The sequence below is a fragment of the Hoplias malabaricus genome, chromosome 4 (genome assembly GCF_029633855.1).
Source record: "Hoplias malabaricus isolate fHopMal1 chromosome 4, fHopMal1.hap1, whole genome shotgun sequence".
Taxonomy (NCBI): domain Eukaryota; kingdom Metazoa; phylum Chordata; class Actinopteri; order Characiformes; family Erythrinidae; genus Hoplias; species Hoplias malabaricus.
Window position 1 is genome coordinate 19,071,318 of NC_089803.1, and position 25,268 is coordinate 19,096,585.

At 38.3% G+C, this 25,268-nt stretch overlaps 2 protein-coding genes across 4 annotated transcripts in view; one reads left to right on the forward strand and one right to left on the reverse strand.

Moving 5' to 3' along the window:
• On the reverse strand, positions 1–21,707 carry rgs14a (regulator of G protein signaling 14a). Of its 3 annotated transcripts, XM_066669368.1 has the most exons (15): positions 21,645–21,707; positions 21,371–21,489; positions 14,759–14,780; positions 13,861–14,030; positions 12,036–12,128; positions 8,374–8,517; positions 8,116–8,274; positions 7,583–7,661; positions 6,237–6,340; positions 5,624–5,824; positions 5,042–5,115; positions 4,531–4,657; positions 4,289–4,370; positions 1,871–1,951; positions 1–1,119 (listed from the first exon to the last, which is right to left on the reverse strand). In XM_066669368.1, exons 2-15 carry the CDS (start codon positions 21,482–21,484, stop codon positions 824–826), a joined length of 1,746 nt encoding a protein of 581 aa, XP_066525465.1. In that variant the 5' UTR covers positions 21,485–21,489; positions 21,645–21,707; the 3' UTR covers positions 1–823. The 3 variants fall into 3 exon arrangements, with proteins under 3 accessions (XP_066525465.1, XP_066525466.1, XP_066525467.1); XM_066669369.1 differs by lacking the exon at positions 21,645–21,707 and having other exon boundaries at positions 21,416–21,596; XM_066669370.1 differs by lacking the exons at positions 21,371–21,489; positions 21,645–21,707 and adding an exon at positions 19,471–19,567.
• LOC136695337 (uncharacterized) overlaps positions 20,883–25,268 on the forward strand; it is an 8,778-nt gene continuing 4,392 nt past the window's right edge. The window contains exons 1-4 of the mRNA XM_066669371.1: positions 20,883–20,918; positions 22,648–22,813; positions 24,377–24,472; positions 24,564–24,596. Of these exons, the coding sequence (XP_066525468.1) occupies positions 24,418–24,472; positions 24,564–24,596 (88 nt within the window). The 5' untranslated portion in view covers positions 20,883–20,918; positions 22,648–22,813; positions 24,377–24,417. The remainder of the gene's footprint in view (positions 20,919–22,647; positions 22,814–24,376; positions 24,473–24,563; positions 24,597–25,268) is intronic.

Below are 25,268 nucleotides of genomic sequence, written 5' to 3' on the forward strand. Positions count from 1 at the left end.
CCAGCACACCGTAATCATGTCACAGATGTTGGCGAATGTAGCATTAGAGAGTCTTGCAAGGACACTCCAAATCACGGCAGGGTAGGCAGGGCAAATCATCTTGGTTGGAGTAGAACTCAGCCTTAATACGAAAGCGATAATACTGTCAGTCATTGAGTAGGACGGACTCAGCTGTTGAGGGAACGGACCGCAGACTGTGTAATGTGCCTGTAATGGAAGTAATTATGGAGACGACTGTGTAGGTCATAAACAAAGCACAGGAAATATCCATTCCAATTTTACACTCTATTAATCTGAAAACTAAAGGCGAAAGTGCAGAGAACAACACAAATCATAATAATACATGCAATGTTTCAAGACAAGTTCATGCTTTAACACATTACAACACACGTGCATTTCAAACCACATGAAAACAAATTCATAGGTGAACAACTAAACAAAAAATAGAGACATTTAAGCAAATGTAAGTGTATCAAATGTTCTAAATAAATATAAGAGCTCTCTCATTCTTGGCCACAAACTTCAATCATTCCATAGAATAAAATATAAATACACACCACAGAAACCTTTCCAACAAACTTCCCTGTATGTAGTTTTTTACCCCTGTACAAATGAAATACTTAATAAAGCATTAGGACAGCTATGTTAAAAAAAAATGGGATAGCAACAGTGGGCAGTTCACAGTCTTCACAAATAGATCTCTATTGAAAAACAGTGTGGGGGAATACACTGAATATACTCTCAAATATTGGAGAAGTGTCTCTCACACACACAAAACAAAAAAGAGCCACACAAACCATATATCTGCTCAATTTCCTAAACATTACATAGTGGTCCCATATTTACAGTCGACAATGTCTATCTTGCAGTCTTTTACAGTCTTCCCTCTACAAGGGTCTTTATTATCTCCGTTAATGTGAGGTTTCTGTTGTTCCGCTGCTGACCCTGCACAGTGCATGTGTTTAGAAGGACTTTCTGGCTCTTCTCCAGTTCTCTGTTCGTCTTTCTGTTCCAGTGGGAGCTGCAGGAACTGGGGTAGCTCCAGCTGCTCTTTGGTCAGTAATCCCCTCTGGTCATCCGCCCTGCTGCACTGAGCACGGTTCAGCATCTCCACCAGACCTGAAACAATCAAGAGACGTTTTATTATTTGAGAGAACTGGGAATCGTGTGGTGACTTCATGCGTCACTAGATCTAACACCAAAAAGACACTGTAGTTAAAAGCAGTAGCAGCATCCGTGACTCCCCCCAATAAAGAGAAAAGAACTAAGAAACAAGAAGGATCTGGGGTAGGGCTAGGTCTAGGTCATGAAAGGTTTACGGAAATTTATATCACATTAGACAGGAAAGAGGAGGCTCAAGCACAATTTCAGCACTCCATTATGTCATATGATGTCAGAAAGTAACAAACAAAACTGATTTAGCATGATACACTTCACCATACACAAGCTGCTCAAATTGATGGCTACATTTGTACAGTGCTTCTGGCATTGCCATCTACAGTAAAGAATTGTGGGGAATATTAATAATTACAACAGCATTCATTCAATTAGCCATTACATTATGACCACTCCCTTGTTTGTATATTCACTGCCCCCTCAGGACCCGCAGAGAGCAGGTATGATTGGGGCGGTGGATCATTCTCAGATCATTTTGTCACAAAAGTTCAGTAATGTACTAAATGTGACTAAAAACAGAGAAGGCAGTTAATTACAATTTCTCATTAAATCTGAATAGATTTTCAGAGAGCACTTCAGTTATAGGAAGCGGCAACATTCGGGCAAATAGCAGCATTGTGGGACTATACAGAAGAGGAAGTAGATTGAGTACTAGTCACTTTTTAGAGTTTAAATATGTAAAAAATTGACATACCATCCATTTCATGGACTTTTCTGGGTTTGACACCCACACGGCTCATGTCAGCAGCTGGAGCACTCTTCATGTCATCAGTACCTGAGTCATTGCCAAAGACGGATCAAACAAACCAAAACTGGTCAGACTGGATGCAATCGTTTTTTTTAAATTACTGCAATAACTGAAACTAATTTCACATAACACCCAAGACGCTCATATCATTCTGCTGTCCATATTTACTCTGAGAATAGATTACTTCTTTAAATTGCAAAGCCCTGTGTGATTCATGATTCATTAATTCCGTCTTCAGTGAATCCGATCTCAAGCACTAGGTTGGTCCCTGGTTACTGAGAGTTCTGGGGCACTGTAGACTGAGTGCACGCAGAATCAGGTATTCTTGCACATACATTCAATTCACAAAAACAGACCTAACTGTTTAGCTGAAGCAACAGACTGTCACTAGTAAAGTGCCGTGTTCAGCATGTGGTTACAGAGTGCAGAAACACAATGTAGGAGTGTCTCTCAGCCTCGACACGTTGGTTTCTGGTTAGGGAGCAGCATGTTGAACAGATGATTCTCATAGGGTTTAAGTGTACTGTGGGAACATTCAGTTTCAGTGCAGGGGAGCAGTTTAGTTTAATAGTTAGAATATGTGATATTCCATTTTCAAAAGAGCTCTCAGAGACCCAGCCCCTGTCTTTGTAATAGATGTTTGAAGGCATGGGCTATTTTGTAGTTACATCCTAAAATAGGGAACTACAATTTTTTTTTTTGTGAATGAAGCCACCAGCTATTTAACAAATAAATGTGCTACGACAATGTAATAAAGAGTATGTTATAAGGTTAAAAAAAGTGATATATAAGAACATATAAGAAACTCAGAGTGATAGTTACATGATAATAGCATGTAAATGATAAAACTTGAATCCATTCATTCATTATCTGTAAGCGCTTATCCAGTTCAGGGTCGCGGTGGGTCTGGAGCCAACCCAGACTCATTGGGCGCAAGGCAGGAATACACCCTGGAGGGGGCGCCAGTCCTTAAACTTAATTCCTTCTGATAATAATAACAACAGCTGTATTATCATTTTATGCTGTTTACACTTTATTATAAAAATGTATTTATTGCTGTTCTGTGGCTTTGGCTGCAGTGGGCACAAAACAATATATACGAGTTAAATAATGTGAAACCTGTTCAAAACATTTGACTCTCAAAGTCCAGTCTAAAAAACTTCAAAACGTTAAGAATCATCACAAATAATATCTTAATGAAAAGGACGGTCCATTTCACAGCTTCAGAAACAGCTCTTGGCCCTAGATGATGAGAAAGGAAGTTCAGCACAATGCATTTTGGAGATATAAATGAGGCCAGGTGTTAAATTTAATTCAATAAAATGAGCCTGTCTTTCCAACAAATGAGAACATTGTGTTCAATTCAGTGTTTCTTTTTGCTTTTACCTTTCAGTATCCTCACCAATTATTTAGTAATACTCCACTGTGATAGGCAATTTCTAGCTCTGACCCCAACCGTATTGAGGTTCAGAACAGTGTCTTTTGACAGTGGAGGTGAATATGTGGTTGGAGGAAGAACAGATAGAACTAGGTGGCTACATTGGGAACTAAAATGGGCAGCCACTTCCTTAAAGCACAGTTCAATGACAGCAGAGATAAATGTGTTATTTTTAGGTTTCTACAGAAGCCTAAAGATAATTTGATTGGCTACTTGTTGGTAATTTTAACTCAATGTGTTCTTAATATGTTGCTTTGTGCTTTATGCTGCGTTCTGTTCACTTCCTGCGCAGGAACATCAGGCTTTTGATAATAGGCCTTGCGTAAAACACTAAATGATCTTTAACATAAATGGCAAGTCACCTTAATTGATGAAGACACCTACAAAATCCCTCTTGCGCTGTGATTGGATGGTCACAGCAGAGAGAAAATACACACTGCAATAAGAGCATTATCAAGCCCCTTTTCACAATAATAATTAACAACAGAAAAATGGATGTTCATAAGTAGTAAGTACCACAGCGGTGTCCTGTATGAGTTATTTCCCTCTCGCACAGAGTGTATGAGCGAGTGAGAGTCGGAATAGAGGGGGCTCTGGAGTGTAGCACTGCTGAAGCTGTATTAGCACACAGTAATTGGTGAGTGAGGAGGGAAGGTCTTGGGGAGATGAAAAGGTTGATTAGATGTGAATTGGCCACAGAGGACCTCATAAACCAAAACCACTGACACGACCAGGCAATAGAGAGAAAGTGTTAGAGCGTGAGAGAAAGAAAGTAAAAAAAAATAAATAAAAAAAAAGAAAGAACCTTGCACAAAAAGAAATATAATAAATACAACACAAACAAAAGACACCTAAAACTAGAATGGAATAGAAGTTTGAATGAACATTAAGTGCATTAACAGCTTGGTCGATAAGTGCTGACTTACATTTGACTCTGTCCACACAGAGGGTCTTGTTGGCCAGGCGGAAGACATTGGTGTTCATATTTAAAGGTTCTTTTGATCCACTCTGAAACAAACAGAACAGACTCAGCCAGAAGACTTCACAAGAAAGGAAGTATACAGGATTAAAGGGAGAGAACTTTGCAGATTTTATTATTATTATTTTTTTTAGTAATCTCTATATAAATACAGAGGAATTTCAAAAAAAAAAAAAAAAAAAAATGCACCATGGTGACGACAACATCCTGTGGTCGGAGGTTGTATTTTTGCAGAACTGAGGACAGGGCTTCTTCCAGAGATTTACTGGACTTCACCACAATCCCTGAGGTCTTCCCCACAAACATCAAATCCAATCTACACACACAAGTACCATAAAAACAAGCAACATCTACTGTTATTGATCCTACAGACATTTTTCTGCCATAGCCCTGCAACAATAAAGAACATTTAACTCACTACAGATTAATACAATAACATAGGGGTTCTATGAAGCGCCAAAGAAAAACCACTACTGATTCTATCTTTTGAAATTTTTTTATAGAAACCTTCATATAATATAAAGACTAAATTAAACCATGATTTATCCTTCAACTGTACACTCAAGGCAATAACCATTTTTTGAAGCAAATCACCACTTAGCATGCCTAGAGAAGCAATTTGTTCAATATGAAGGAGCAGCTTCTAATTAGTGCACTGCATCAATTTTTAAGGCTATTCTAGTACATGAAAGTCACTCACGTGATTGGAATTCTGATTTCAAGGGTGACTTGCTGGTCCCGGAGTACAGAGCTGTCCTGGTCTAAGGACAGTGGCTGTGGATAAGGAATGAATGAATAAAGATATAAACAAACACATACATGCAGTTACTGCCCATCGGCTGCTGACGAGTTAAAAATCATTTTTGCTCAGTCACATTGTGAAAAACCAGCCAATTAAAGCATGGAGTCCAGAGAGTACAACTAGCCTCAGTCTCTATGTAGAATAGCCCAAGTTTACACTCTCTCCCTTGAGAGACATGGCTGTACAAAAAGAGGTAGGGGCTGGCTCCACAAGTCTCAGATAGAGCCTATGCTTTGTTTCACCCTTTAAGGCTGGTGGCATCATGTCTTGGGAGAGAGACAGCTATCAAAGTGGAACTGATCACAACTTTAGGGTACAATTCAGATGAGTAAATATTGGTTCATATAAAATATCCAATACACATCTCATTTCCTTTGTGATATCTCAGGACAGAAATGATATAAACGATTCAAAAGCTGCACATTTTGTTGAGTGCATGTCTAGTTGTTGCAGCACAGAGCAGGTCGGTATGAATCTGACCTTGTCTTTTCCTTGGAGGTAGATGATTATGTCTTTCAGGGGGAATCCTCTTTTCTCACAAAGGCCACTCAGCATGTCCCTCACCAGCAGACCAGGCTTCGCTGGAGCCAGACTGGCCGTACCATCAGGAAGATACACACAACAGTATTTATCCGCTCGCGCAGGGTCTGGCTCTGAGCCTACAGGACTCACACTGCCATTCTGAAAAAAATAGGGGGAGGAAGAGAGGTGTGGAATGCCAAGAAATATATTTTTTGCTTTTTTAATAAAAAAGTTAAAAATAAAATTAAAAAATTAAAAAAAGGCAAAAGGGGTTTTCTGTATCCGTTCCTCTAATTATAGCATCTTTTAACTGCCTGAAAAATATTATTTCCATGTATAAAACATTAAATAGTATTCATTACCAGCATGTTTCACCCCCTCTAAACACCCCCCACTCAAGAGACGCTCCCAGAAGGGTTTCATTCAGAATTATGGGACACTATTATCACACCCACAATGGAGAATTTTCGTCTCAGAAAGTAAATGTATAACAGAAATACACATAAATCTCAAATACTCAGTCTGTTCATTTTAGCAGGATGAATTCATTCAGGCTGCAGTGACTCTATACCTCAGATCTGCCAGAGAGTGAGCCGAGCTCCACACTGCTGCTGGACTTCACTGATATCTGGGACTCCTGTCTGGAAACTGTAATCCGCCTATACGACACGTCCGCTGAAACAACACAAAAACAACTACAAGGTGAGGGTTTGCCCAGTGAACAGAACACACAACTAGCGACATGGGTGAAAATTGGGCAGGTAGTGCAAATCGGGTAGCCACAGGTTTGCTAATGCTAACATTAACAGTGTGCTTTTAAGTTACTTGTTTACAAAAGGGGCGGAAGTCTAATGGATGAAGACAGTTGGAAGGTTAAACTAGGGTGACCAGATCTGAGATGGTGAAAAAGAGGACAGCTCTACAGTCAGACCGTCCAATCAGAAGATTCTAGGCTACTTCACCACGCCCCCTTCTCACTCAAGCGAACAAATCGGAGTAGGGGAGGGCAGGACTAGTTTGTGAACGAAACGCTTCTCGAAGTTCTATGTCAACTCTACAAAAACAAAATCCCGGACATTTTTTAAGTCTAAAAAAGAGGACATGTCCGGGTAAAAGAGGACGTCTGGTCACCCTATGTTAAACACAATGCAAAATGAACCACAAATATTTGCATATAAACCATTAATAAACAGTGAGTGAGTGTTTTTGAAAATCCATAATATTGTAAAACCTAATTTTCTGTATCAATGTTTTCTTACACCCTATTCATAAATGTGGACCTACTTTCAATTTCACGCACCAGCTAAATGTCCCCAATCACACAATGCTAACAAGCTTGAAAAAAGACATCTACCATCTTTATTAGTAGAACACTCATTGGCTAGCATCCAGCTGAAGGATGATGTTAAATGGTAATCTAAATGGATATTGTAAGCCTCTAGATGTCTTTTAATGTGTTCATTTTCATCAAAGACTTGTATGAGTATTGTGTAAGCTTTTGAATGCTGTCTACACAGCACTGTTACTAGATACAGAGCACAGGTGGCAAAAGTGTAGTTCAAAGACTATAATTATTATATTTAACACAATGTCTAATAAATCCTGGATTATGTAGCCAACCAGGGTAAATAACAGTGCATTAAGAACACAAAACCTCTGCACAGTTTAGTCGACAAAAGCCCACAGCACAACTGCTTAATATTTTGGAATTACAATTCACTTTTCTGTCGTTTGGTTTCATTTCTTTATTTCTGTTGCGTCATCAGTGAATTTGCTCTGGGACAAATCCTGCTCACAGAGCGAACCATATCATAACAACTAGAGCAATACAGTGGTAAAATACGAGATCCAAAATAAACAAGAATCAATAACGTCTTAAACTTTCAAATATAAAGTGCCCGCACAGTTAAACATTACCTCCCCAGGATCCTCTCTTCTCTATCTTCTTTTTCTTGTTCAGTTTGCTATCTGGTGTTGGCATCTTCACTTCCATACTCTATACACACACACACACACACGCACGCACCCACACACACCCATATTAGGCCTCAAGAAAGTTTAACGTATATATTAAGAAGTGTTACACATCTATATTTAAATCATCATTTTACAACCTCCTATAAACCTTCAGAATTAGACAGGCTGCTTTTGTTCCTGTTTATTCTCAGGCTAAAGTCTTTAAAGCATCAGTTCAAATGTTCAGGCTAAAGACCTTTTGACTGAATAGTCTTTAATGCAAATGTACTGGACAACGTATAAGATATGGACACTTTAGAGGATAAGTATAAACTTGGGGACCATTTAGATGATAGTCGCATGTATTTTTTAAAAGCAGAAAACACTGAAGAAATAAAGTGTATGCAAACTGACCCAAGCTTTTCAAAGACTTGTGTGTAACAGAATATGAATGAAACAGAAAATAAATAAGTGCATGAAGTGAAAACTCTTACCCTGCGGTCATTTGTAGGTGCGACACACTCTCTGGAGCCCCTGTTCTGGGGCTGGAGATCAGGCAGAGGTCGTCCCTCCACACTGGCCACCATGCAGCTCTGATACAGTGGGGAGCGCACGAAACGAGCATAGCTGTCAAATTTCATCAGCTTAAAGATCTGAACAGAGAGGGGGGAAAAAACAAAACAAAATGTAGGACACCCGGAGTGAGATACATTTACACTTATTTACAGTGTGCACACGTGTGTGTTGTTCACCTGTTGCTGAGCTTTGCTGAACATGTGTGGGGTGGGACTTTCAAGGTCTTTCTCTTCAGTACGCGCTGCGTCGTCTATATTCACAGCATGGAAGGAAGTGTCTGACAGATATAGATCATAGATAGAGCGAGCCTCTTTCTTCAACTGAGAGAGAGAAGAATAAGAGCAGGTGTCAGAGCATAGACAATTTCCACTGCTGTACATTTTCTTGTCAGTAGGAAAAATGTAATGTTAAACAAGATCTAATACATAGACAAGAGTGTGTGAACATGAATAAAGAGGTGTTTACAGTGAGTTTCTCCTGCTATTCTGCAGTAAGATTTGCAAATGTTAGAATATGTCGGTGAGGAACCTGATGGCATTCAGCCATATAAACATTAGTAAGGTCATGTGAGGGTTTTGAAAAAGTACCATTAGAAAAGGTACAACAGTGTTTTTAAAGTCCACTTGTGTTCCATAAAAAGTACATCATAGATACATTATATAACTGTGTAAATTAAAATAATAAAATAAAAGTCCTGGAGATAAAACTGGGTGTTTGAATTTAACGCAACTTAAAGGGTAAGCACCAGCGATATGAAAGTGTCAAACAAATAAATACAGTGGAATTTGAGTTACTAACTTGTGTTTATTGATAGTCAGAAAACATGTTATTTCTTACTAATTTAAGGAATAAGGTTTAAAAGACCGTTGGTGGGGTGGGGAACTCTAATAGGCGTCTTGCCTGTGACGTAGATGGTGGACATAATTTAATGCAAAATGATGAAAAGGTGTGTTGTTTTCGGCTGCAATCATTCAATGTACAGTGGGACATCTGTGTACAAATGGCCCAAAGATCCCAAAATATCCAGAAAATATTGGACTAAATTTGTCAACTTTAAACGGGCACTTTGGAAAGGACCCTCCGCTCACTCCGTTATCTGTAGCTCATTTCACTGGCGCTTTTCCAACAATATGGGCATGTAAGGAAACCAACGAAAGGTGTTCAAGAGCCTCTGTAACATGGAGGTAAACAGGGTAAGGGCACTTACTTCGCCTGTTTTAGTTGGTGTTAGTTAACGTTAGCTTGACTTGCTAAACTCGGTGGCTCAGATTATACTCGGCTACGTAGCTGCGTTACGGAGGTTTATAGTGTCGGATGAATTCGAGTTCGAATTCGATCACATTTACAAGAATAACGGTACCTCTACATTTGAGTTTAGCTTATTGCTAGGCTATTGTCATGAATAATGTTGGTTATTTATCTAGCTAGATACTGTCATAACGGTGTTTTACCGTGGCGTTGTTCAGCTGTTGTCCACCAGTGACGTCACGGCTGCGGTCAAGAATTTTCGTAGTGAGCTCGGGTTTTTCCGTCAATTTAATAAAGTTGTCAGTTTTAAAGCAAATTAAGCTGCTATTTTCATTTTAATTCATACTTATATATGTCTGTAGCTAAAATAATGTGAAATATTCATAGAGGTCCATTAAATGGTCCTTAGTCTTTAAACTTTTACAATTCATACAGATTATGATACAATTCTTCATCATGCTTGTTTACGCTTTTAAACTAGACTTTATCTTGTTCAGAGTGTGCAAAAGTCAACCCAAGTTGATCGTCAACACCAAGTCGTTATGGTACAATTCTGTTCCTTTACCACTGAATATGTACCATTGAGGGGTACCACCACAGTGACAGTTTTTCTGAGGCTGTAGATGTGTGGCTATATGTAAGCTTCTTAGTAAGGTGTATCAGTAAACAGGCTTCAGTTTTCTAGAAAGCATAAAGATAGGACTCTGGAGCAATGGAAAAGGGTCTTGTGGTCTGAGGAGTCCAGATACACTATTCCAGAGTGATGGGCATGTCATGGTAAAAAGTCATGTATAGTATCCACTGAAAAGTTTTAGCTCAGCAATTTTGTAAGTCAACTACCATTTTATCCCATCGATGGATGTTTTGTGCCTTGAAGCCACAATCGTATTACTTTGGGCTTAAAATGTGAAGGGTGGTTCCTGAAGCATGAGGAATCATTTTTACATATGAACTGGCCAAAGTCACCAAAGTCAGGGTTTCAGCCCACATTGCAAGTCCTTGGGATTTGGAGCAAACTTTAATGAGATGCTCAACTTTCCTGTTCCACCTAATACATTTTTTGGCTAAGATCTTGTATGCAACTCTGAATGGAAAGTTGTGATGGTACATATGGTTGCCAAAACAATGGCACAACAATAGAAAAGTACCTTAATCGGTGCTAAAGACAGGCCAGTGAAATATTAATAATGGCAACTTTTTAGTGTCTATGACTGAAAACATAACTTCATAACAAGTGATTACAAAATCCTAAACTTGAAACTGAACAAGGCTTTGTGACAGTGGGAGACTTGGACTGAAAACCACCACCAGTGGCCGGAAATATAGCGAGACCACAGTCGGGCACAGCACAGCTCACAGGGTGAGAAGGAAAACTTACTTCCTCTTCACTGTCTCTCAAACATTTGTAGTGGTACTGCGCTTTATCACATGCACTAGTTCACACAGATCAAAGTCTGAGTATGTTTAACTGCCCTGTGGTGATGCATAAGAACCACTTTTTTGTAATGTTGCAGAGTAAAATGGATAAAGGCCTTGCAAATTTTTAATTACTACACTTTCAGTATTAGATAAAATTTAATATAGAAAGTTGGTAAATGCTCATCCAATTGGATAACATTTAACTAACATTAGGTTAATTAAAATGTAAATGTCTACTCTTCTGGGAATGCTTTGCACTACTATTTGGAACACTGCTGTTTGGATTCGACAGCGTTCAGCCAAATAAACCGTGTGGTCAGGTGCTGATGTTAGATGAAAAGTTCTGGACCACACACACACTACAGCTCAAATGTACTAAACGGAGCTCTGCCACATCTGAGAAAGTGGTTCCACTGCTCCACAGTCCAAATGGTGTGCTAGCCCCACTAGCATACTCTGGAGCATTGAGACATGAAACTCATGTGCTAACGGTCCAAAAACAAGTCGTGTGAGCACAGATGAATGTGTCCTGAGAAGTTGCACCTTAAAAGTAGCTGAATTCAAAAGTCAAAATAGGTGTCCACCAATTTGGGCATATAGTGTATACAACAACACTTTGTTTTCGCTAGAAAGGGCAATAGGATTAGCCTTTTGGAAGTGCTGCATTTTCCTCCAGAGGTTATTCATAGTCAATTTGAAAGAGGCCAAAGACCAAAACAAGTGTCAGACTGTGTGAAATATGAGGCTCTGGACCTTGGTCACATTTTCTCAGACCTTGTTTTGTTTTTTGTTTTTTAAACTTATGACCATTTAGTCCTGTTTAAATTTATTTTTTTTCACATCGGGCTGTTTTGCCCTTCAGTTTATTGTTGTCTATAAGCACTGCCTGAATAGATCTTTGAGGCCATGAATTATTCTGCAGACTGCATCACACTTAGGCTAGAAACTCAAAGCCTAAGCAGATTTGTCCATGACACAAACAATGCTTTCGAATGTCGCATCCTGTGGTTAACAAAAAAAAAAATGTTACCTGGCTTACAATTTTCTAACCTATTGACTCTAGCTGTTAGGTCCCAAGACACGAAAACAGCGCCCATTAGAGCTATTTAAAGGGATAAGTAATGATTTCCTAGACTGGCAGAAGGAAAAATGCAAGTCTTTGTATCAGTACCTCGTCCAGATTGGTAGGTGGAATTTTCTGGAACTTCTCACAGGCCTGCCAGAAGAGGATGTTCTCTGCACTCACTTCAGATTTGAGAAAAGCCTGAGAATCACATGTACATTAAAGTTTACACAAACTGAGTCAAACAGGTGAAATATTTATGAAGCAGCAACATAAGCTGTTATATATATATATAAAAAAATACCCACACATTTCAAAACACTCTTTACCTCAATGAATTATGCTTACTGACAAGCAATTCCCACTCGAAACTCAGCATTGGATCTTTTCTAAAAGGGCTGAAATGAAATATAAACACTTACACTCCTATGAATCCTGAAAAAAGGCTGATCTACCAAAAAAAAAAAAAAAAAATCCTGGGTTGTGCAACTTTTCCATGAGTCAAACCCCAGCTACATTACACACACACACACACACACCCCTGTTCCACATGACAAGAGGCACCAGCAGACGTTTTTTCAAACAGTTCATAGCCACTAGGGGTGGGCGATATGGTTGTAAAATAATACCACGATATTCTCAGGGTTTTTTCCCCCGATAAAGATATGAAAAAACACTGAAAAATACTTTTATTAATTTCCTGAACACACTACTGCAACAAAATTGTTATATTAATGATATTCAATAAATATTATATTTATTTTCTTATTTTAATTATTATATATTACGTTATTTTTGTACAAATCAAACAATTTCAAACATTCAGAAGGAACAACAAAAACGTGTAGGCACTTGCTTATTTTGTAAACAACCGGATCTGACTGAAGTCACTTGACTTTTGGAGCAAAATACTTGAACGCAGAGCAAATTTCCACTGTACTTCATCGTGCCTCAATGACTCACGCAATGAATGTATGCCACGTTATGTGTAACTGCATGACATCATTAGGTAAGCAAGTCAAAATATCACGATAATCAAAATTGTTTTGAAAATAAATTGCGATATTTTTGCATACAATACGATATGGTAAAGCCCTAATAACCGCTAAACATGTATCTGTGTAGGCAGCGTTTTTGTAAATGCATGTTACCAGTCACATACACAGGAGCTCATGTTTACACTGAAACTGAACCCTATCCAGACAGCATGTGGCAACGTGGAAACTAACACAGACGTAAATATGGCCAGTCCGTAATGACTAATTGAATTACTTAAAGGTTGGATCATGCTTCAACAGGAGCTTGACAAGTATGAACTAATCTTTCAGCAGCTAGGACCTGTGGTGTGAAGGACATGATTATAAAGGCTGTAAAACCACATTGAAATTTGTTATTTTAAGAACAGCAAATAATATTTTGTGTTACTTGTACAGTATCCATTGGCAGCAACATAGTTTAAAAAGACTACACATGTCTAGGCTGGTCGACTGCATCTAGGGAAGGAGTCTCATATTGTGGATTTGATTTCTTGCCAAACTATTAGCCTTAGTCTGTAAGTGGGAAAGTGATCTTGCAATTAAAAAACAAGGAAGGCAGGTTTTTATGTATGAAAACATATGTCTTTAAATGGCTCCATTATCGCATGCTGTCCAATTTATGGTGTACCAGGTCAGACGAGTGAAATTACAGATGTGCCTGCCTCCCTTGCACATTTTCAGCACAGCAACCCTTGAATGGGGTGTTAATTCCTCTGCAATTCCCTTCAGGATCTATTAAGTATTATCTTGGTCAGCATAGTGGCACAGCAGTGTAGTGCTGCTGCCATACAGATCATGGTGTTGTGGGTTTGACTCTCACACGGGTTCACTGTCTTTGAATCACTTTCAAAATATGAATCAATAAACAGACAATCAGGTTCGATGCAAGTTCTTACTGTGAAGTAGCGGACTGCAACAGGGTCCTCCAGGAGTCGCTCAAAACAAATAGCCCAGCTGACCACTCTACTGGCTGGACCATCCATTCCAGGACGACCTGCACCTCCAGAGGATTCACCATTTAAATTGGGACTGCTGCCTGTGCTCGGCAATTTGGACATGTTCAGTTCTTGAGAGAGAGAAAATATAAAGAGAAGAAGTGAAAACAACAACATGCATGATAATATCAGAAATCAGATCTGATTCAAAAACGAATCACTTAAAGTTTCAGCGTCTGAAGTGGACAAACTGACAATTCTTGACGTAGTTATTTACAATATTTTTAAAAGAGCAGAGCAATGATGTGACACTGGGCTACTAAACTGAAAATAAGCCTTCCATTTTATTTATCTTACATTTCTCCATATGATTTAGAAATAATCATCCAGGTTGATTCAGTCCCAATCACTAAATAATAAAAATAACAGTCTGATTCCCTTTTAAGTTGAGTTTTAAGTGACACAAAAGCATCTATAGAGATATTTTGGCAAAGACTTCCAGAGTTCACAATCTATCTATTATTCACAGTGAAATTCCTCCTTCCACTCATCCCTTGTTCTTTTTGGCTGAGGTAGTTTATTCAGTGCTCACACATTAAACCTTTACAAGGCCAAGTTTGTGTGACTTTTAAATCTGACAGCAGCCTGCCTCTCGCCCATCCATCCATCACTCACATTCACTTATGTTACAAATGCAGAAAAACACAAATAAAACATGCTCTGCTCATTCTATTCCCCATTCAGACAAAAACTAGTGTCACCTTTGCAGCAGCTTCTTTACTTTTCTCCAGAACACCAAGATTAAAGATGGCAGTCCTTAAAGATAATAAAATAACACTGAGATCAGGATCACACTTACCCCCATCCGAAACCGCCTGTGTCTGTGAAAACAAAAACACAGAGTCAAACACTAGAAAAACCTAGTAGTGTTTAGAAAGTGTGTTGATGAAGTTTTGGGGGGCGGGGAGATAATGAAAACAGCTGAACGATTTGTTTTTGAACATGTTCTGCACTTCTGCTCACTGGAGAGTGGCAGCTGTCACACAGGAAACGGGTGTTTCGTCTTCTCACTCTCATGACTTTGTCATATATGACGCCACGCTCATCCTGGGCCTTGTGCACTTCTCTATGTGACACTCTCATTTAAAAATAAATAAATAAACTTGGCTTAAATGACCATGTTACGCTGTTTCTCATGTAATGGCGATGACGGAAACATTATTTTAATAACAAGCACCATTCACAAACGTGAAATGTTCAATCACGAGTTGTGATATTATTTACCAACAGCCAATGCAGATTATCACACCCCTCAGTGTTCACTAATGAAGATTTTCCAGTGTCTACCTGTCCAGACACTCAAATGATACATTTCTAATGAACGTAGCAAGAGATGATAGAGCACTGTTAACATGGCTGTTCTCTACATAGAACCTAGGGTTTGATTCAGGGCCTAGGTGAGCACACATCACCATACCAAAGAGAGGCCACGGGGAAGACTCAACACTATTTGTCTGCATCTGTAGCAAAATAAAACCTATAAATCCGGACAGCAGCACCTACCAAAGCCTGCAAATGTTAATTATAAGTAAACAAAGATATGAGTAGTTCATGTTTTACTCCACCACATTCCACAATCACATACGGAGTGATTTTTAGGTTGATGTTGTATCAGCTTTTTTTTTTTTTTTTTTGGGACATCTGACATCTTTTCTCACACTCTTTGCCTCTGTGACCCAATTGTAATTCTCAGAGTCTGAAATCAGGTCACGGTTATCAATCATCAAATACACCAGCTGTGGCTAACTGAAAAAAAAGAGTTCATCTGCAAAAAGGGCAACAAAAGGAGACAAGCACATTAACTTGATAACCAAAGAGGCATACGGTCAAAAGACTTGCATGCAATTATATGAGCTACATTACTGTACTAAAGCTATAGCTTTGGTGATGTCTTGGGCTACTACGAAATGTCTTAAAAATAAATCTTTTTGTCAAAAATGAATTTCTTTTCAATTTTACATTACACCGAAATCAGTACAAATTCCCCATTTTCAACAAAGTTATTTGTAGCTTGTTTAAAAGGACACAGGTTTGGTTTCTGACTTCTTAGAGTGCTTTTTGGCCAGTTTCATCATCAACGCATTTTATTTTATTGAAGAGTTCATTTCCTTGGGCAGATATTAGATGGTAACTGTAAATACGGGGGCTTTAGAAATGGTAAAGCAAGCTCGCTCAATGTATAGTTTTTATACATACACCCCCCCCCTCGCCTCACCTCCACAAACCACAGCACTTTTTACAATTACAGACTGCAGTCCGTCTCTTACTCTGTATTAGTGGTTTTGCCCCATTTTACCCTTTTCTTTAAAATGGTCAGGACCCTCACAGTACCACCGCTGAGGTGAATCATTCTCAGTGCAGCAGTGACACTTCAGCTGTCAAAGGATGTTGTCCTACTCGTGCACTTGCACACATTAATACACCGCCACCTCGTCAGTGTCACCGACGCACAGAGACTTATCTACCACTCAATGTACCCATACGAGCTCTGATCATTGAAAAAAAACAGGGTGCAACAGAGCAAAAAATATGCAGAGCAACCTGTATAGAACTAAAAGTGCTTCTTTACGGTCAGTGTTGCTGAAAGAAAGGACAGCGTGTGAGAAAACTAGGTGGTGGTCATAATGTTACGGCTAATTGGTGTATCATGAGCAAAATAAGAGCTTGAGTCCATGTGCAAATTCAGACTCATCACTCCATTCGTTAACAGTACATCTGTGGCCCCTGTCATTCCCCTGCAGCAACTAATGACTAACTCAGTTACCTATACAGACTCAGAGGTTGTTTCTACTTGTATTTTTAAACTAAGATTCTGTTGTTTATAAATTGTTTGCTCAGAGAAGGATAGGTTCCTCGTGAGTCTTGGTTCCTCCAGCTTCAATCGTGTTTTCCCTTAGCAACCACTGTTGCCTTTGCCTTGTTCACCTGGGGATATTAATTTCATTTTTGTTTTAATTCTCAATATCTGTAAAGTGATATACAACGAAATTGGACTTGACATCCCGTATTTCTGAAGCCATAAATCTAAAGGGACCCATCCCATCAGCTTGCCTTGCCGATGTGGTGGTGGTGGTGTGATTTCCATATCATTCGAATAACGCTAGGATGATGAAACCAGATAACGAGATTGTGCGAAGGAAGCTTTTTTGTTTTTAAGAAGATGGCAGAGGAGTGTTCTCTTTTCGGCTGGGAATCCTCTAAAAGAAGTAGTGGTGAGCCTTCATGTGAGTTACAGTTGGTGAGAAAGCGCACACTTGGAGAAGTTGCAGTGGATGGTGGAAGACGACAGTGTGTCATCAGCTGTGTGAGGCATTAGTGTTGACATCTCCCTAATGTGGGCGGACAGGTCTTTGTCTGGACAAGTGCAGGCGACCTCAGCAGTGAAGGGCTACATGTTCCCTGACAAACTCTACTATTATGTAACAGATTAGTGTGTGTATGTATGTAGAAACATGATTCATACTGCAATATTTGCAACATACTCCATGTCCAAAACTTGTAGACAGCAATGAGTATTTCTTTGCAAATTAACTGTAGGCACTTTCCCAGCCTCCAGAGTCTCCTCAGAAGAACACGTAAAGAAACTGGAACTGTGGAGTAGCAGGATGACTCCAGAGCCAGCATGCTAAACGACAGAGGTGGGCTAGAGGCCTCCCCACACACTGCCCCGAACCTTGAACTCCAATCAGAATGAGCTGGAGTGCGGTTTGTGAGCCAGAACTAACCAACCAACCTCAGTACTGACCCCACTAATGCTTTCCTGGCAGAGTTAAATCAAATTCTTATAGAACGTGTTCAGACAGCCTTTTCAGAACAGTGCAGGCTGCTATAGCTTCAAAAGGAGCTACAAACTCCACACTGATATCTGTGACCTCAGAAGGAACACTGGTGTCTACACGTTTTTGTCATACGTTGGAACAGAAAAGAAATATTGCTGAGTCAATAAATTGACATGGTCCAAAGATTAGCCTCTAAATAATTTGCATAGGTAGAATGCATGAACTACTTTCTTGAAAACACCCTAGGAAATCTGTAGGAGGCTTTGGGTACACTGTAACTTAGAGTGCCAGTTTTTTTGTAATGAAACCATTCAGTGACATCAACACGTAAATGTTAATGTAGCCATATAAAATCATTATTAATACAGCACTGACTAAAACGTCTTTTAAAAATCTGCATTTTAGAAACCTACATTTTTTGAGCATGATATTCACATTGTGTGAACAATTCATAATGAATGAACCAACGTCTCTTTAACTAAAGATTAAGAACTCCTGTCAAAATGTCATGACCTGATGATATTAGATTTTGCTCTGATAGCAACCGTATATCAGTTACACTCAGGATTAGCTGAAATTATCTTTAGGTTTGACCTCTGCAGCTCATCAGGAAGAGCTACAGCTAGTACATTCTGTTCAGTGGTCTGGCCGTTGTCTCAGCATCTGAGAAGCAACAAAATCAGAAGTGTATTCACTTGGACTTCGGACACATACCGAAGGATGGGTATGGCTAAGTCTTAATCAGCAGTATGCAACTGAAATATATATTTTCAAAATGCATAGACTTTACAGTAATATCTCCCTCATATTCACCAAGACGAACATGACCAAGATGAACAGAATTACCAATAGAAAAAGGTGAGTTTGTCAAAATCAGATAAGATCGTATTAGATATGCAAGGGATAGAAATGCACTCATTAGTAGAAAGACGTCACAAATTATTCACGATGTAAACATTATAGTAATAAAAGGTCAGAGGCTAGATCCACTGACCATGGCAAAAACAGTGGGCTGCAGACCACTCTCTGTGGGTTCTTAGTCAATAGTAAAAAGAGGAAAAGGCAACGGGTTCAATAACTTGAACTATGAACACTGTCATACAGGAAACAATATTAATGCAAGCCCTGTGAGAATGGCACACACAAATGCCCTTTTTTGTCCCTTGTTCCAAAAGCAAAACACACTTCCCATTAGGTTTCAAATCATCACCTCATGAGTGGTTTAAAAAAATTATGTGAAGACAATCCCACTTAATTTGCAACAGTTCTGACAGATTTCTGGAATAAAGAAACATGTGTGTCATGCTAATCTGTGCCCAGTGACAAATATTGCAGTTATTTTGAAAAGGTGTGGTGTGGACAACGCCACCAAAATTTTATTTTTAAGCACAAACGTTGAGTTTTGTTTCCCAGTGTTAAATAGTTGGGCGAGGAGACGGAAAGGGCTCTGGACCACCGTGGTTTAGCTTAAGCTAAATACCAGACTTAAGAATGCAAGAGGTGGGCAACAAACTGGCCAAAGGTCCTTCATAAATAGAGTTTACCACACACCCCAGGCCCATTCAGAAAATTTGAAAGCAACAAAGCCTAAAGCAAGAGTTAAACCAATGGTTAAACTGTCAAACCACACCTTTCAAAACATCACTAACTGCAATTCATTTAAGCCACCATCCTGAAAGCCTACACACAGAGTACATTCCAAAAAAGTTCAAAAGAGAATCTCAACACTCACCATGTGACAGGTGGGTACTGCCAGAGTTTTCATTTTGCTGGACATGGCTACATCAGTGTCACTTGGATCAAGTCAAAAGTGAGGATCTCACAGCAAAAAAAAAAATAACAAGCACGCCCTATGGCAATATTACTTCACGCCCCGTTACTTAGTACGCCGTGTCATTTCCTGTTTCAAAGGGAAGTCTTACCATAGCAACACACCACAAGGGGGAAGCGGTTACTCTGACAAAAAAAAAAAAAAACACAAAGAAAAAAACCCTCTCTCTCGACCCTGTTGAGCAACTCCGCTACATGTTGCGCACAATGGGCCATCACCACCACACCCCTATACCTCTGCACCTGGCCTATATCACACAAGAAAGCACCCAGCCAACCACAAGCCAGGGCAGGGACCTCCATTCAAATGAAATCACTGTACACACATCCACTCCACACACTCACATGCCTGACTAGTTCTGACATGAATGGCAAAGGATTTGAAGAAGTATTCTGGGAACTGATACAATGGCAACAGAGGTAAACTCTATCTAGAACAGTCTATCTCGAAAAACATTTTGGGAATTGATTCATACAAATTTTATTTCAGAACCAAATCTTGAAACCTAGCAATGGGTTAACACCATTGTGTAAATATAAATGAGCTTATTAAGAATAAAAGAGATTCAAATCAAGTTCTATTGAAAGGCAGCGACTAAGAGACCTGCAGAAGACAGATATCTACATCAGTGACAAAGCATCATTTAAATACAGCTCAGATTTTGGAAGTCATATTGGAATCATTCCACATTTACAAATTCTTGCTCTCTGTTTATGCACCATGGTCATATATATATATCATACATGCTAAGGGCACAACAGTGTTGCTTCCAAAGAAAAGAAATGTCCACATGATTGGTTGAGAATATGAACATTTACATTCAGATTGCTTCAAAACTATTTACAGCTCTGACCAGACAGTCTGTATAATGAGCTGTAAAAATCGGTATCGGTAAAATAATTGCGGTCATTATTTGTTCCCTACGCTTGACACACAGTGAGGTCTGCTTCTGTAAAACATGAAACGAAGTGAAACTAATTCAGGAGTCTTAACAGCCATGCATTTGTGATATTAGTGTGTTCCTTTCAGTGGTATAATCTTAGCAAAGACTCAGCTGAGGAGTGCAATTTTATATCATTTCTGAAGTAATAGCTGTGCTGACTTTATTTTCCTTGGCACAACAAAAACAAGAGTAGAGAAAGTGCTGTTAGATATATTTGGGAGTAAAAACCTGCTGTGAAATTGTGTTCATTTAAAATTTTTAATTGAAACAAAATCTGCCTAATTTCTTAAGTAGTGAAATATCAGATTTCATCAAGAGGCTGTGGAAATGTTAATATATTCAATAAATGATTAGAGAAAATTGGGGAAATTGAGGATTGTGCTTAATTTAGCCAAGGATAAACAAGGTAAAAAAAAGGCCATTTTAGGTTCAGGTTGACTTTAAATCTGACCCTGTGTAAAGAAAACTGTAACATGAGCAAACTACAAATATTAAGCTTCATTATAACAGGGTTTACAAATATGTTTAGCCCTTAAAGGTGTTAAATGACCAAAATACCCGCGTGCTGTGGTCCAGTCCCCTTTAATCTTTCAGAGCCCAGGCCTAGTGATACTTACTTGAGAGAAAATAGCCCTGGGGGGGCTTCCAAAATACATTTAGCCACAACATAAGCCCAAATTTAGATGTTAGCCTATGAACCTTCATCTCTTTTTTCTCGAGGACTCGACCTTTGGCTTAATTCATCTTGTTTAAAAAGAGAAGCCCTGCTTTTTGGGATAGCCACTGGGAGCTAGTATCAGCTTCAATAAAAATGACTGAAAATACATTTTTTAATCGAAATAAACTATATGAACCCACCTTATGTCGAGCAGGGAATATTTTAGGGGTCAAATTCGTGCTGACCTTTTTCTTAAAAGATCCTCCCAAAGCCCAGCGCGAGGCCAGGGCAGTTAAACGTCTGAGCGCTACCATACTTCCTGAGGAGAATATTTAAATGGCAGTTAAAATGGAGTATCTCGTTCTGCCGAGATGAAGAAGCTCTTTGAGCATTTCCAACTCTAAAAGTCCATTTATATGACCAACAAATGGCTCAAACACTAATTGACGGGAGCTATTGCTAATGGGTTTTTACCAAAGGTGGTAGCAGCCTCTGGTGGATGAAGACGGCCATTACAAGCACACTATGAGGTTTCAGGGTTTATGAACACTTTTAACGTTTAAAAGCAGCTAAAGTGCACCCACAGTGAAAACAGTTATGTACAGAGCTTTTCCGTAGAAAAACAGGAAATGACGCCTGAGGTCAACATGCCCAACTGTCGTTAGTTGTGTATAAAACTGTTTCAGTATTTTTACAGCTCATCCTGTACATTTGGGATGATTCGACTGGCTTGTGTCACCCACGTTTTCCAGTATCAGCACCTAACTCACTAATGTTGTCATGGCTGAATGCTATCCACAGAGAAATACTGTGTCATTTAGTCTAAAGCCACCCCGGAAGAGTCAAATACACTTTATACTTTTGGCCACAAACATTTCCACAATAAGGATGAGTACAGTTCTTTCCTTATGAAAACATACCCTGTTGAGGAAATAAAACATACCTGAAGAGTTATGTTTATATGTGTACCATAGTGAAGAATTTGCATAGACCTAAAATTATGGTCACAGTCCATAAGCTCAAGGGGAATTCCCCTGATGCTTCTCATTTTCAGCGTAGTGGAATGGTTGAGAATTCAGAGTGGTTTTGAAGAGATATTTCTATAGAACCTTACCAAGCCGTGATGTTAACAGTGATAGGAATGAGAACCTGACGTCTTATATGTTTCTCTACACAAATACAGACAGTATTACTGTTAAATAAATAAATAAATGATTAGGTAAATGATTCTTCCACCTCAAACCACTCTGAATGACTGTTCATATACCAGCAGCTGAAGTGTGCAAAATGTTTATTTTACAGAATAAGAATTCAACTATAAAGTGATTTTGATGTATCCCATTTTTCCCCCCATCAGGTTTGTAAAATGTTCCATTACACCACCAAGATATGGCCCACCACATAGGCCTGGGCAATCTATATGAAGGAGAAATAAAGGCATCTGATCATTTATAGGCACATTTCACAATCTTCACAGAGAACCACATGCAAAGAAAGTAGCCTGTAAAACTGTTCGCTGATAAAATGACTGAAACCTCTAGGTATGTCTTGATTTGCATGGATATCAGTGAATAGCCTTCACCTGTTTCAGCTGCTCCCACTGCTTCTACAGCCTCAGCATTACAGATACACAGATACTAAAGGTAGGTTTTATGTCCATACTTTATACTTTGCTGTTTGTTGTGTTTGTGCCTGTGAATGATGTTTGTTTTCACGTGGCAGCATTTAGCAAAGACCTGTTTCTATGAAGAATGTTAATGTTAACGATTAAAAAAATCACCCTTTTAAAATGTTTGTCATTAATTCACATGAAAATATGATATAATATAATATGAAGTCATTCAATGGAATACTGAATTGTAGAGAAACAGACTGTGTACTAGACTGTCAGAGTAGTAAACTGGTAACATGTTAAACATCAAAATCACAACAGCAGATTTTTCACGACAGGAAATGGAAATGGTTGGATATTTTTGCCAAAACCTAAAACTGTTTTAAAGCAAAGTTTCAGGCATTTCTGTGTAGGCTTTAAATTTTCATGTAATAGATTGTTTTATGTAGATTTAGAGGCATGAATCAATTTGTGCATCTGGTTCCTACCTCTAACATTGTGAACAGTCCTGGTTTTTGATAAGTTTCACTAGAACAGAGCAATTCACCTTAAACCGCTCTAAATGGCTGTGTGTGTGAGAGAAATTAAGCTGATTTTATTTTTTTTCAAACATTAAACTAATTGATATAGACCAATGCTCAGGCCATGTGTTTTGGGTTGTTATGCTTTATTTTCTCACACTCAGTAAAGGAAATTAGTGTCAAGGATTAAATGTTAAAATGTTTGATTCTGGAGAATATCACAGTATATACCTCTGATACCACAAGCTACTTTGCATATTCTAAGCACAATTATCAAATAAATGTGTCATAAAAAGTATAAAAAGTAAACGTTTACACCTGCATTCAAGCAGAATTTAGTCACAGTAATATTTTACTCACTGTTAATAAGAATCAGAATAAATAAAAAGCAGATAGTATTCGGTGAAATAAATAAAATATTTTATTATTTCTTTTATTTCTTAAATTAAATAAATATTTACTCTCTAAAAGAAATATATATTTGATATATGGTTTATAGTGTGTGTGTGTGTGGGTGTGTGTATTTGTATTTATATTCACTCTGTTCCCCTTGACTGAAATCTAAAGAAAGGAAATACCCAGTGCTGTGGGTGTTTATTTTGCTTGTTTGTGTTTGTTAGTTTTGTTGTTTTGTGAACACTTTATTTAGATGGAAAAATGTAAATATTTTACTACATAGTATTTTTAAATAAAATGTCAGAACAGAAGCTGTCCACATATGATGGAGCTTCATGCATTAGATAAGTTATAGATATGTTTTGTAAAGTTATTTCATGTGGATTTTCTCATTTCTATCAGTTTCTAATCGAGATATAAAAAGCAAAATATCACTGAGCATGTATTGGTTGAGCATGTATTGGATGCTGAAGAGGAGTGGTTCACATGTAGTGCAGGTAGTAGGCAGGTGTCTAATGATCTTGAAACATCTTCATCATATATAACTGATAGTTAGTGTGTAGTCAGTGAACCATCAACATTAAGAGTTATTAATCATTTTTATTTAAGAATCTACATCATATTTGAAAAATGTTTGCTATTCCAGAAATTGTTATGAAAACTCTCTTTTTTTCCAGTACTTAAGGAGATATTAACTGTTGTACATGTCTTGGGCAGAATGATGGGAGGAGTTGGTGCCACCCTAACTTACCTCCTCATCTCTATATTATTTTGTGAGTGCCCTCATAACTAACATCTTTTCCTGTATGAAATTTCCTGTATGATATTTTTCTATTTACATCTCTTTTCTTCCTGTTCCTTTAGACCATGCACAGGCTTGTAATTCATCCTATACAGGTAATGTCATATGTTTCTGAATTTGACACAGCTGGGACATTGTTCTTTTTTATATATATATAATAACTATTAACTTAAAGGAACATGGGCATGCCTTCACTTTGTCCATAATATCCTGCAGTTAGAAGCTTGGGCTACTATCTGGTGCTGAACCGCATGAACTATTTCATAGTTGGCCCAGTTTTTTAACTCTTTCAAAATATAAAAATAAATAAATAAATAAATACATACATAAAAACGTTTTTATTCCTCATCAAGTGGAATTTTTAGAAGAACATATATTGTCTCCTCAACTTTATTACTCAGGAGTGCCACAAACAGCTTTTTTGACTGGGTTTAAAGGTCATTGATATAGTTTAATATGTGGCCTATTGCATACAGCTTTTTCTATTTTTTTATGCCTATTGCATACATCAATATATATCAGTACAAACAGCAAAACAGTGGAAATAGACATCATGTTTACTTATGACTGTGCCCAGTGGCAGCATGTATAAGTGAATAACAACGGTCCTGATACAGAACCTTGTGGAACTCCAAATTTTACTTTCATATAACTGGATAGTATATCTGTTTATTTAGGTAAAATCTGAACCATACTAGAGCTGTTCCTGTGATTCCAACCATGCTTTCTAATCTTTCTAAAAGGCTAGTGTGGTCTATGGTATCAAA